Here is a 13,968-nt window from a genome sequence, read left to right as displayed (position 1 = left end):
TGTTGATTGTGAATGTGTGCCTCTGTAGGCCCCTAGAACATAAAACCCATTTGTGTTCTTATTGTAGTCTTTGGCTGATTGGACTTTTGGGCCTTACTCCCGCAGTACGGTTTTTTAAACCCAGTAGTAGTCCAGGGAACCATGTCTACCAAGGTGAAGATTGAAGTCCTGAGAGTTGTTTTTTTTTTTTTTTTTTTTTTTTAATCACAGGATACACTGTTTTGGAAATTTTAGTGAAGTGATTCAGGGAATTTTCAGAGAAGAAAGTTGTGCATGATCAGGCACCGGGGATTCCCAAAGTGTAGATGTGTTTGAACCGAATGCAAAGTAACTAGAATGTGAGAGACAACAGCAAAAGGAAATGAGGATTTATCTGTGTTTATGCCATGTCTGTGTGTTTTCATTTATTTTCATGGGTTGAATAATACTGCTAGACATATGCTACTCATTATGCTAATTGGTTATGCCTGACCTCTCCAACTCTAGGTGGTAAACTCTTGGAAGATGTATTTCCTGCTCTTGTTCTTTTCCATTTTCTTTTTCTACTTTTTATCTCCCCCACTTCCCATGAAATAAAAATATCAAACTAATACATGCTTTAGAGCTATGTGCACTCAAATGTTTGATTTCTCACCCAGCAGCTCCTTGCTTTTTTTGTGGTATAATAGTGGAATCCTGTGAGACTTCTGCTCTTTCTCCTTTCAGGATTTAGAATGAGGCAGCGCCACGTCCTCATGGAATCCACAGGCCCTGCGGGGCGCTGTCCTCATTTGGTGGAATCTGTCCCCTGTGAGGATCCAGTGTGCTATCGATGGCTAGTGTCAGAAGGGATCTGCATCCCTGATCATGGAAAATGTGGCCTGGGGCATCGCATTCTGAAGGCTGTCTGCCAGGATTCCCAAGGTATGACCCCATGATACGCCAGAGGTGCTCAGTGATGTTGACCACATAACACAGCCCCATTCTCTACCAGGTCAGTTTCCTGAAGGGGACAAGCACAGCCTTGCATACCCTTGAATAGCTATGTTAAGTCAAATGACGCATTGCTGCAATGAAGGCGGCCATAACTTGATGTGGGACCATATACTCCACAATGTGAGAACACTCTGCTTATGCCTGAGGGCAATTGAGTGAACCTGAGGATTTCTCTGGAGTTCTTAATTTGCCAAGACAAATAGAAAACAGAAATCTCCTGGATATTCTTCCACTTATTAATATAAAACAAGTTGTATTTGCTGTTTTGTGCTTGGTATATTACATGTCCTTATGGATTATTATCAAATACTAGCTTGTAAAGAGTTCAGAACTGTACCTCCCTCCAAGTTGAAAAGAAATAGAAAATGCTGACTGCGATCTTTTCATTCATATAACGTTAGACTGGAATCTGTTCTACACATAATGCTAACATTCTAAAGAGCCATTTTAAAATATAAGTTGTCAAGATTTACAAAACTATTAATGATGATGCCTTTCCTTTATCCCCAGACTTCTAGTACAATGGTTGTTTGAAATGAAGGGTGATTTAGAAATTGTATAAGTCATATGGCAATGAGAAAAATGACATTTAAAGCCTTTTTCCTAGAGTTTAAAAAAATTCCGTCCCTTGGAAGAATATTGAGTATGTCTATTAATCAGTTCTGCCGTGTGAAGCCCCATTTATAATGCGCTTGGTGTGTGGGATGAAATGTTATGACTTATGGAGCAAAGTAATCCAGAGAGCAGAGGAAACTACAAAGTGGATTCAGAATGGAATCAGTATCCACAAAGGGCCACAGCAAAGCATTTCCTTTCAACTATTTTTCTTTCTGCCTGCTCTTCATTTCTGACCTCCTTCCTTCCTTTTGTCCTTTCATTTTTTTCTTGTTCATTATTAGCATAATTAAGTAGATACGCATTTTATCAAATGATTTAATTAGTAACCTCAGGAACTGGATTGTTGTTTAATTAAATACAACAAATTATATTAGTGATGGCAAATAGTTGAAAGTAATTTTCTAAAATTACAAGGTAATTAATATTTAAAAGTAATCTTCTAATATTACCAAATAAATTTTGAAATGTGGCCACACGGAAAATTTTTTAGCAAAGGCAAATAAGATCACCTTTGTAATGTTTTTCTTTTTGTGATATTGTGACTTACACTAAGAAATGAAAATGCTAACAGAGTCTTTTTTTAAAACTTTTATTTAGTAAATATGAATTTCCAAAGTACAGTTTATGGATTACAATGGCTTTCCCACTGCATAATTTCCCTCCAACTCGCACCCCTACCATCTCCTGCTCCCTCGCCCATTCCATTCACATCAAGATTCATTTTAGGCCGGCGCCGCGGCTCACTAGGCTAATCCTCCGCCTTGCGGCGCCGGCACACGGGGTTCTAGTCCCGGTTGGGGCACCGGATTCTGTCCCGGTTGCCCCTCTTCCAGGCCAGCTCTCTGCTATGGCCAGGGAGTGCAGTGGAGGATGGCCCAAGTGCTTGGGCCCTGCACCCCATGGGAGACCAGGATACGTACCTGGCTCCTGCCATCGGATCAGTGCGGTGTGCCGGCCGCGGCGGCCATTGGAGGGTGAACCAATGGCAAAAGGAAGACCTTTCTCTCTGTCTCTCTCTCTCACTATCCACTCTGCCTGTCCAAAAAAAAAAAAAAAAAAAAAAAAAAAAAAAGATTCATTTTCAATTCTCTTTATATACAGAGGATTAATTTAGTATATATTAAGTAAAGACTTCATCAGTTTGCACCACACAGAAACACAAAGTGTAAAATACTGTTTCAGTACTAGTTATAGCATTACTTCACATTGGACAACACATTAAGGACAGATCCCACATGAGAAGTAAGTCCACAGTGACTCCTGTTGTTGACTTAACAATTTGACACTCTTGTTTATGGCATCAGTAATCTACCTAGGCTCTAGTCATGAGTTGCCAAGGCTATGGAAGCCTTTTGAGTTCGCCAACTCTGATCATTTTTGGACAAGGTCATAGTCAAAGTGGAAGTTCTCTCCTCCCTTCAGAGAAAGGTACCTCTTTCTTTGATGGCCCCGTTCTCTCCACTGGAATCTCACTTACAGAGATCTTTCATTTAGGTCATTTTTTTTTTTGTCCAGAGTGTCTTGGCTTTCCATGCCTAAAATACTCTCACGTGCTTTTCAGCCAGATCCGAATGCCTTAAGGGCTGATTCTGAGGCCAGAGTGCTATTTAGGACATCTGCCATTCTGAGTCTTCTGTGTATCCCCCTTCCCATGTTGGATCATTCTCTCCCTTTTTGATTCTATCAGTTAATATTCACAGACACTAGTCTTGTTTGTGTGATCCCTTTGACTCTTAGACCTATCAGTGTGATCAATTGTGAACTGAAATTGATCACTTGGACTAGTGAGATGGCATTGGTACATGCAATCTTGATGGGATTGTATTGGGATCCCCTGGCACATTTCTTTTTTTTTTTTTTTTTTTTTTTTTTTTTTTTTTTTTTTGACAGGCAGAGTGGACAGTGAGAGAGAGAGACAGAGAGAAAGGTCTTCCTTTGCCGTTGGTTCACCCTCCAATGGCCGCCGCGGCCGGTGCACCGCGCTGATCCGATGGCAGGAGCCAGGAGCCAGGTGCTTTTCCTGGTCTCCCATGGGGTGCAGGGCCCAAGCACCTGGGCCATCCTCCACTGCACTCCCTGGCCACAGCAGAGGGCTGGCCTGGAAGAGGGGCAACCGGGACAGAATCCGGCGCCCCGACCGGGACTAGAACCCGGTGTGCCGGCGCCGGAAGGCGGAGGATTAGCCTAGTGAGCCGCGGCGCCGGCCTCCCTGGCACATTTCTAACTCCACCATTTGGGGCAAGTCCAATTGAGCATGTCCCAAATTGTGTATCTCCTCCCTCTCTTATTCCCACTGTTATATTTAACAGGGATCACTTTTCAGTTAAAATTTCAACACCTAAGAATAATTGTGTGTTAATTACAGAGTTCAACCAATAATACTAGAACAAAAAAATAATAAAAGGGATAAAGTATTACATTGTACATCAACAGTCAGGACAAGGGCTGATCAAGTCACTGTTTCTCATAGTGTCCTTTTCACTTCAACAAGTTTCCCCTTTGGTGCCCAGTTACTTGTCGCCGCTCAGGGAGAACATATGATATTTGCCCCTTTGAGACTGGTTTAATTCACTCAGCATAATGTTTTCCAGATTCCTCCATCTTGTTGCAAATGACCGGATTTCATTGTTTTTGACTGCTGTATAGTATTCTATAGAGTACATGTCCCATAATTTCTTTATCCAGTCTACTCTTGATGGGCATTTAGCTTGATTCCAGGTCTTAGCTATTGTGAATTGAGCTTCAATAAACATTAAGGTGCAGACCTCTTTTTTGTTTGCCAATTTCATTTCCTTTGGGTAAATTCCAAGGAGTGGGATGGCTGGGTTGAATGGTAGGGTTATATTCAAGTTTCTGAGGAATCTGCAAACTGACTTCCATAGTGGCTTGACCAGTTTGCATTCCCACCAACAGTGGGTTAGTGTCCCTTTTTCCCCACATCCTCGCCAGCATCTGTTGTTGGTAGATTTCTGAATGTGAGCCATTCTAACTGGGGTGAGGTGAAAACTCATTGTGGTTTTGATTTGCATTTCCCTGATTGCTAGTGATCCTGTACATTTTTTCATGTGTCTGTTGGCCCTTTGGATTTCCTCTTTTGAAAAATGTCTATTGATGTCCTTGGCCCATCTCTTAAGTGGGTTGTTTGTTTCGATGTTGTAGAGTTTCTTGATATCTTTGTAGATTCTGCTTATTAATCCTTTATCTGTTGCATAGTTTGCAAATATTTTTTCCCATTCTGTCAGTTGCCTCTTTACTTTCCAGACTATTTCTTTTGCAGTATAGAAACTTCTCAATTGGATGCAATCTCAAATGTTAATTTTGGCTTTGACTGCCTGTGCTTCTGGGTCTTTTCCAAGAAGTCTTTGCCAGTACCTATATCTTGCAGGATTTCTCCAATGTTCTCTAATAATTTGATGGTGTCGGGTCATAAGAGAGACAAAGAGGGGCACTATATAATGATTAAGGGATCAATTCAACAGGAAGATATAACGATTATCAATGTATATGCACCTAATTACAGGGCACCGGTTTATTTAAAAGATTTGTTAAGGGACTTAAAGGGAGACTTAGACCCCAATATAATAGTACTGGGGGACTTCAATACTCCACTCTCAGAAATAGGCAGATCAACAGGACAGAAGATCAACAAGGAGACAGTAGATTTTTTTTTTTTTGACAGGCAGAGTGGACAGTGAGAGAGAGAGACAGAGAGAAAGGTCTTCCTTTTGCTGTTGGTTCACCCTCCAGTGGCCACCGTGGCCGGCGTGCTGCAGCCAGCGCACGGCACTGATCCGAAGGCAGGAGCCAGGTGCTTCTCCTGGTCTCCCATGGAGTGCAGTGGCCAAGCACTTGGGCCATCCTCCACTGCACTCCAGGGCCATAGCAGAGAGCTGGCCTGGAAGAGGGGTAACTGGGACAGAATCCGGCGCCCCGAACGGGACTAGAACCCGGAGTGCCGGCGCCACAAGGTGGAGAATTAGCCTATTGAGCCGCGGCGCAGGCCAACAGTAGATTTAAACGACACTATAGCCCAAATGGATCTAACAGATATCTACAGAACTTTTCATCCTACACAGAAATGATTAACATCCTTCTCAGCACTACCTAGAACCTTCTCTAGGATTGACCAGATACTAGACCATAAAGCAAATCTCAGCAAATTCAAAAGAATTAGAATCATATGATGCAGCTTCTCAGACCATAAAGGAATGAAGTTGGAAATTAGCCTCTCAGGAATCCCTAGAGCATATGCAAACACATGGAGATTGAACAACATGCTCCTGAATGAACAATGGGTAAAAGAAGAAATAAAAAGAGAAATCAAAAGCTTTCTGGAAGTAAATGAGGATAACAGCACAACATACCAAAACTTATGGGATACAGCAAAAGCAGTGTTAAGAGGAAAGTTTATATCAATAGGTGCCTATATCAAGAAATTGGAAAGGCACCAAATCAATGAGCTTTCAATTCATCTCAAGTATCTAGAAAATCTGCAGCAAACCAGACCCAAATCTAGTAGGAGAAGAGAAATAATTAAAATCAGAGAAGAAATCAACAGGATTGAATCCAAAAAAACATTACAAAAAAATCAACCAAACGAGGAGCTGGTTTTTTGAAAAAAATAAACAAAATTGACACCCTATTAGCCCAACTAACTAAAAAAAGAAGAGAGAAGACCCAAATCAATAAAATCAGAGATGAAAAAGGAAACGTAACAACAGACACCACAGAAATAAAAAGAATCATCAGAAATTACTACAAGGACTTGTATGCCAGAAAACAGGGAAACCTATCAGAAATGGATAGATTCCTGGACACATGCAACCTACCTAAATTGAACCAGGAAGACATCGAAAACCTAAACAGACCCATAACTGAGACAGAAATTGAAACAGTAATAAAGGCCCTCCCAACAAAGAAAAGCCCAGGACCAGATGGATTCACTGCTGAATTCTGCCAGACATTTAAAGAAGAACTAACTCCAATTCTTCTCAAACTATTCAGAACAATCGAAAAAGAGGGAGTCTTCCCAAATCCTTTTTATGAAGCCAGCATCACCTTAATTCCTAAGCCGGGAAAAGATGCAGCATTGAAAGAGAATTACAGACCAATATCCCTGATGAACATAGACCCAAAAATCCTCAATAAAATTCTGGCCAATAGAATGCAACAATACATCAGAAAGATCATCCACCCAGACCAAGTGGGATTTATCCCTGGTATGCAGGGATTGTTCAATGTTTGCAAAACAATCAACGTGATACACCACATTAACAGACTGCAGAAGAAAAACCATATGATTATCTCAATAGACGCCGAGAAAGCATTTGATAAAATACAACACCCTTTCATGATGAAAACTCTAAGCAAACTGGGTATGGAAGGAACATTCCTCAATACAATCAAAACAATTTATGAAAATCCATGGCCAACATTCTATTGAATGAGGAAAAGTTGGAAGCATTTCCACTGAGATCTGGTACCAGACAGGGATGCCCACTCTCACCACTGCTATTCAATATAGTTCTGGAGGTTCTAGCCAGAGCTATTAGGCAAGAAAAAGAAATTAAAGGGATACAAATTGGGAAGGAAGAAGTCAAACTATCCCTCTTTGCAGATGATATGATTCTTTATTTAGGGGATCCAAAGAACTCTACTAAGAGACTATTGGAACTCATAGAAGAGTTTGGCAAAGTAACAGAGTCTTTATTCCTAGTTACATGACTGTTGTTCCGCTCCTGGATTGGGGCTGGTCGCCAGAAACAGCAAACCAGTATGGGAAGCTTGGAACTTTTAGCTTTTCCATCCATTGGGAAGAGAAGGGCTGGATGTTGGGTTGATCATCTATCATGCTTATGTGACAAAACCTCTCTAACAATCCTTGAACTATAGGGCTCAGGGGACTTTCAGGTTGCTGAACACATGGAGATACTGAGGCATGAGCAGAGCAGGCATGGCAGCTCCATGACCCTGTCCCCATATCTTGCTCATGCATGTATTCCATCTGGCTGTTCATTTTTATGCTTTGTTCTTTCCTTTATGATCAACTGATAAACATAAATAAAAATTTTCGATGAGTTCTCTGAGTTGTCCTACAAATTGTGGCATCCAAGGAGAGAGTTGTAGGGAATCCTGATTTATAGCTTAATCTGGGACTTGTGATTGGCATCTGAATAGGAGGAAGTCTTGTGGGATTGAGCTCTTAACCTGTGAAATCTAACACTGTCTCCACACAGGTAGTGTCTGAACTAAGTTAAAATGTGGAAGAGCCAACTGGTGTTGTTGCACATCTGTTCACAGAAGTGTTCTAAGTGTCAAAAGTAAAGTGTAAAGATCTATAATGTGGGTTCCAGAGTCAATCAGGTTGGAATTTCAGCCCTGCAACTCACCTGATAGATGGTTTCAGGACACTTATTTAATTGTGTAAGCACCCTTTCCTATCCTGGCCTGTATTTCCTATCCTACCAAGTGGGGATAATAAAAGCTACTCTCTGTGCCAAGATGTAGGAGTTAAATTAATTATATTAATGTGATTATTAAAGTGTTTGGCATATAACAATTCAAAATAAGCACTTATTTTTATTTAAAATAAACATTTATTATTGTGCTTCATCCTGATGAAATTGTGCGAAGAACACTGTTTTATACTTGAAAATGATAATGAGGACTAGAATAATAAGAAATACTTTTCTCCCTGCCAGCTTCCAAGTGAGGAAGAAAAAGATCATTTGTTTGGTGTAGTCCATTTTCTGTTGCTATAACTGGGTCCTATGGGTTGAGTAGTTTATAAAAAAAAGAAAGATTTACTTCACTCATGGTTTCAAAGGCTGAGAAGTTCAAGATAGGGTAGGTATGTCCTGTGAGGTCCTCCTTCCTGGAGGAGAGTCTGTGAAGCTCCACAGTGGTGCAGGCATCACAAGGTGAGACAGGATTCCTAGCTCAGGTGTCTGTTCCATCTCTTACACAGCCGCAGTCCCTTCAGACGAGGGCCACACTGCAAAATGTAGTTGGGTTAAGTTTCCACAGTATTAGGACCTCATGATATGAATCAAATTTCTGCATGTGTTTTGGTGGGGACATTTATGCCATAAGAAGGGTGAGTGGTGTAACTGACATGTTTTGCCATTTCATAGCAGGTATTGTGGGGTGATCATATTGCATGTCCACAAAGCTGGGGGCTTTTTTCAACAGTGTATTCTGTGCCTTCTATAACAGCTTCAGAAATACTAACTTAACCATTTTATGCTAGTTTTATTTCAATTTGGTTTGAGTGCCAGAGAGAGTCAGGGATAGAGAGGGAAACAGCAATAGACAGGGCTCCCATTCACTGATTTACTCCCCAGATGTCTGCAGTGGCTGGTACTCAGCCAGGCTGAGGTTGAGAACTCAGAACTCTATCTAGATTTCCTAAATGGGGAGAAGCAACCTAATTACGTGAGCTATCACCACTGCCTCTCCGGGTTGGCATAGTTGGAAGCTGGAATCATGAGCCAGAGCTAGGTTTTGAACCCAGGTACTCTGATGTGGGACACTCATGTCTTAATCCATGCCTTTCCCACTAGGCCAGATGCCCGCCCTATGAGTTTTAGAGGTATATTAGTTATTCCTGTGAAATGAGTAGTATTAAGCTTTTGACTTATACTCCTGATTTCTATGGGGGAAGAGTAGAAATTAATACTTGTGCATATCAACTCCATAAAGCCTTTGCATTTTTTAAATACTTTTTAAAAGCATCCTTTTTGGGGCAACAGCCATGGTTGTGGTTAGGGGAACATTCTGGCCTCCTGATAGCTGAATCAGTCTTTTGTCCAGTGGGAAATTGAAAATGTGGTCTGCTTGTTCTTTTCATGATTTAGCTTCTGTGTGATTCTGGATGATTGATGATAGAGGCTCGGCAGAGAGGTGCCTCTGTTTGACTGTGTACACATTATCAGGGTCTTCCCATTGCTACAGGAATTGACAGAATTGTTGACACTCATTAAATGCCTGGGTGCAGGGGAAGGGAGTTGAAATACTCCTTGTGACTTTTTTTTATTTGACAGATAGAGTTAGACAGTGAGGTAGAGAGAGACAGAGAAAGGTCTTCCTTCTGTTGGTTCACCCCCCCCCCCCCAAATGGCCATGACTTTTTTTCTTATAGCATTGATACATTTCCTTTTCATTACCCTGGGCTTATCAATTGTTTTATAAGTCCTTTACTTCAGGACTTATTCAGATCTAAGTGGATTAAACCAAAGGAAATGTCATAGTTTGATTTTAGAAAAATCCACCAACTTTTATTAAATCTAATCAGATTTAAAGCCTACTATAACTGGAAGAGTGATTGAACTTGTCTCCCACTTTCAGGCTGGTCCACATTGACTCATCCTGCATGTAGGTATAGAGAGAAGCATTCAACATCCTCACATGATGTCTCTGTACTATTAGATGGTCGATCCAAGTTGAGGATTCTGTAGGACCCTGGATAGTTTCTTGATATATGTTCCTTTTGCCACTAGAAAGATGTAATCTGTTCCTCAGAAAATTTTCCAGAAGTTTTTTCAGGTCATCATTATCTTCAAAACTTAGAAAGTACACAGTCTGTGTCATACTGAAGACAGAAAGTAACCAGGAATAGCCACTTTTGATGTGCCTAAATCTTGTGGGTTATTTTAAAAGTGCAACCTACTTTTGGCTAAAATCCAATTAGGAATCTGTGAATTTCTTCGGTTGTATCTTCTTTCTTTCATTCTCTGTTGTGATCTTTTACTGAGAGTATCCAGTCAATATGACTGAAATTTCTATTTTTTACACAATCCTGTGATTGAAAAAAAAACCAATTTGTTAGACAGTGATGTATATTTCCTGGGAGAAAATTGCATACAAGATTATATGAATGAATATTCTGATTCAAAATCTGACTTCTAAGTTTGTGATTGGTGGAGCAGCTTTGATTTCTCTCCTTCACACACCAACTTTTCATTAGTGTGGGTCAGTAGAAATTGACTAAGTGTAGAGTATACATAGGTCACTCCTGTCTCATTAACATGTTTGTGTCCCTATTTTTGAAGGAGACATTTGAAATGCACATGGAGTATGATGTGTAAATGAAGCCCAACACAGTCCTTCCTTAGTCTACCTGGCTTGTTCACTGTGTTTTACCCTTGATCTCAAACATGTCTCTAGTTCATTGTTGTCAGGTTTCACTAGTGACTGATGAAAGATGGCCGCTATTTGACATCTTCAAAGTGCAGGGTGTGAAAATCCCATGATGCCAGTTAAGGTGGCCAGTATTCTAATAAGTGAGGTCACAAAGTGACTGCTATTTATCACCTTTTGTGTCTTCATATGGAAAGCAGTCAGGTGAATTCAGAGGCCCATTGGATAAACATGAAGCAGTCAGAATCCAGTCATATATCACCTGCTTTGCCCAACAACTTGGCAATGAGGCTGTCTTGAAAAGAGATAATGCAGTGTATACTCTGCTCTTAGCAAAAACATATGCCTGCACTGGTGAGGAGTGTAATAGATAGGAAGAAAAAGTTAGCTTTTCAACAGTTACAAGGAATTGATCTCTAATGTTGCCACAATACCCGCTTCCTCATAGACAAAATTTTACTTTCATATTTCTGCTAGACCTTCTCTGAACAAATATTTTCCTTTAGTGGTGTGTACATTTGCACAGAAAGCATGAAGAATGATTTCCCATCACTAATGTTACTCTATTTTTCATTTCAAGGATATTTTTCTATAAGTCCTTGCCTTGTGCCATTAAACTTGAACAATCCAAGGATGTGGCTTTTCATCTTGGCTAAAACAGCATGTACTTGTAGGTTCAAAGACTGTTAAGTATCTTTTTAAGGATACCCTTGATTGATGGAAAGTGTGCCAAAATAATCATTAACCTGAGTTGGATTAAGCATTTTTATAGATTTCAAAATTGAGGGCCAGCACTGTGACACAGTGGGTTAAGATGCTGCTTGTGATGCCAACATCCCACATGGGTGCCGCTTCAAGACCCAGCTGCTCCTTTTTCTCTCCTTATCTCTGTCCGTAACTCTACCTCTCAAGTAAATAAAAAAAACTTTAAAAACAAAAATGGGGCTGGCACTGTTTTGTAGAAAGCTAAGCCTCTGCCTCTGCAGCCAGCATCCCATATGGGAGCCAGTTCTCATACTGGCTGTTCCTCTTCTGATCCAGCTCTCTGCTAATGGCCTAGGAAAGCAGTGAAACATGGCCCAAATGCTTGGGTCCCTGCACTCATGTGGGAGACCCAAAGGAAGCTCCTGGCTCCTGGCTTTGGGTCAGACTTTGCAGCCACACAGAGAGTGAACCAACAGGTGGAACACCTTTCTCTGTTTCTCTCCCTCAGTCTGTCTGTAACTCTACCTCTCAAATACATCAATAGAATCTTTAAAAAAAAAAAAAAAAAAGACCCAGCTGCTTGACTTCCCAGCCAGCTCCCTGCCAATGCTCCTGAAAAACTGCAGGAAGATGAACAAAGTTCTGGGTATCTGCACTTCGGTAGGAGAGCAGGAAAAAGCTCCAGATTCTTGGCTTCAGCCTGGCGCAGCCCACCATTGTGGCCATTTGGAGAGTGAACCAGAGGATGGAGGATCTCTCTGTGTATCTATCCCTGTCTATACTCTAACTTAATACATAAAAAATAAATCTCTAAAAGAAGATTTTAAAATCAGTGACTAGAGTTAGATGATCTGTGTATTTTGTTCTTTTATTTGTTTATATTTATTCGAAAAGCAGAGAGAGAAAAACAGTAATAGAGAAAAAGGAGAGAGAGGAAACAGAGAGAGAGGGAGGATTGTTAGTGACAGGGGGAGAGGGAGAGAGATTGATTTTCTGCAGGTTTACTCCCCAGATAAACCAGAAAGTCTGAGTCTCCAAATGTGGCGGTGGCAGGGACTCCAGTATTTGAGCCACCTCTGTTGCCTTGCAGGCTGTATATTAGGTGAACTTGAACTCAGACATTAGGACATGGAATAGGAACATTCCAAGCAGTGTCTTGTCTGTTGCACAGAACATCCTACCATATTTGCATTATTTTTAGATCTCAAGATATGTTCTTTGTCTTACCTGTGAAAATGATGTCAGATTCCATTCAGAAAAGAAATATATATTGGAATTATTTTGTGATTCAGCAGAATTCTAAATAAAACTCCTTTTCTATTGTTAAGTTTTTATTTTATGAACTCTGATTTTGTTGTATCTCATGTTCATCAGTAAGTGTTGCTTTACTTCTCTTTTCTATATACATTTCTTTCTCTTACAAGACTCTAAATTCTGTTTCTACACAATATTTATTTTTTTTGGAAGAAAGAGCAAAACATTTTGTTTGTCAAGTATTCATTTACCATAGAAGTAGACTCCTGTAGTGAATCAATCTATTAAAGAGATTACAAAATTAGGACCACTACTGAGGATACAAGGGCACTAAAATTTCTAAACATGTAGAGCATTTGTGCCTTGGTTAAAATAAGTATGAAGTTTATTAGGATGTGCATTTTGCAAAATGTAATAGTAATTGGATTTTTTTAAAGATAAAGTGTCTATCAATTATTTTGTTTCCATTTTGAGTAAAAAGAAAGTTCATTTATCTTGTGTAAGTACAGGAATATTAAACTATCTTGCCAGATGTTTTGAGAGATCAAAGAAGGTGAGAATAAACATGAACATGCAGTTTATATGGACAACACAACTTCTGATTCCTGGTCTTTTATAATAGACAGATTTAGGCCCACACTGTAGTTTCCTGCCTAGTTCCCCTTGGCCATTTACGACTGATGTGTGTGTCAGCCTAAAATTCCAACTAACATCACCTGCATCTGTTTGCCTGAGGAGTTTCTCTGACCACAGGAGCCTTGCCAGGGTGTTAATATCTCAGGGAGCAGCCTTCAAACAGTGATTGTGAGTTAGCATACAAACAACCAGCTCCCTGCATCTCAGTTGTTGTAACCTTGAGGTATATGTCCTTCACTGTTTCCTAGAGTCTCCCAGTGAGATGAAGCACCGCTTATCATGATGGTGGCTTTTTGATTCCATGCTCCCTGTTAGCTTCTTTCCTTTTCCTGTTTCAATTCCCATGTTTTTTACTGGCTCCTTGGCACTGTTGAATGAGTACATGCTGAAGAATCATGCAGAATTTCATTATGGTGCAGCTCTAATAAAGACAATGAGGTCTGGAAAGATATAAGATCCACTACTGTAAGAGATAAAGATCCAATTCAAATGATACAATATTGGTATTAATTTTCAAAGAACTACCAAAAGAAACAGTAGTCTCTCAAGAGAACTCATTCACTGTTTTCAGCAACATTTTACCAATTATTTGGCAATATCCAGAGGGCTTTAATATACTATCCCTGTCCTTCCTTTGAAAAC

At 40.2% G+C, this 13,968-nt stretch overlaps 1 protein-coding gene across 4 annotated transcripts in view; it reads left to right on the top strand.

Moving 5' to 3' along the window:
* THSD7B (thrombospondin type 1 domain containing 7B) overlaps positions 1 to 13,968 on the top strand; it is a 1,008,953-nt gene that overhangs the window by 450,389 nt on the left and 544,596 nt on the right. For all 4 annotated transcript variants that reach the window (XM_051849593.2, XM_051849594.2, XM_070071550.1 and 1 more), the window contains exon 7: positions 706 to 903. In XM_051849593.2, coding sequence (XP_051705553.2) covers positions 706 to 903 — 198 coding nt within the window. The remainder of the gene's footprint in view (positions 1 to 705; positions 904 to 13,968) is intronic.

The sequence above is a fragment of the Oryctolagus cuniculus genome, chromosome 3 (genome assembly GCF_964237555.1).
Source record: "Oryctolagus cuniculus chromosome 3, mOryCun1.1, whole genome shotgun sequence".
NCBI lineage: Eukaryota > Metazoa > Chordata > Mammalia > Lagomorpha > Leporidae > Oryctolagus > Oryctolagus cuniculus.
The sequence above is the reverse complement of the archived record's forward strand: the minus strand, read 5'-3'. Positions and strand labels throughout refer to the sequence as shown.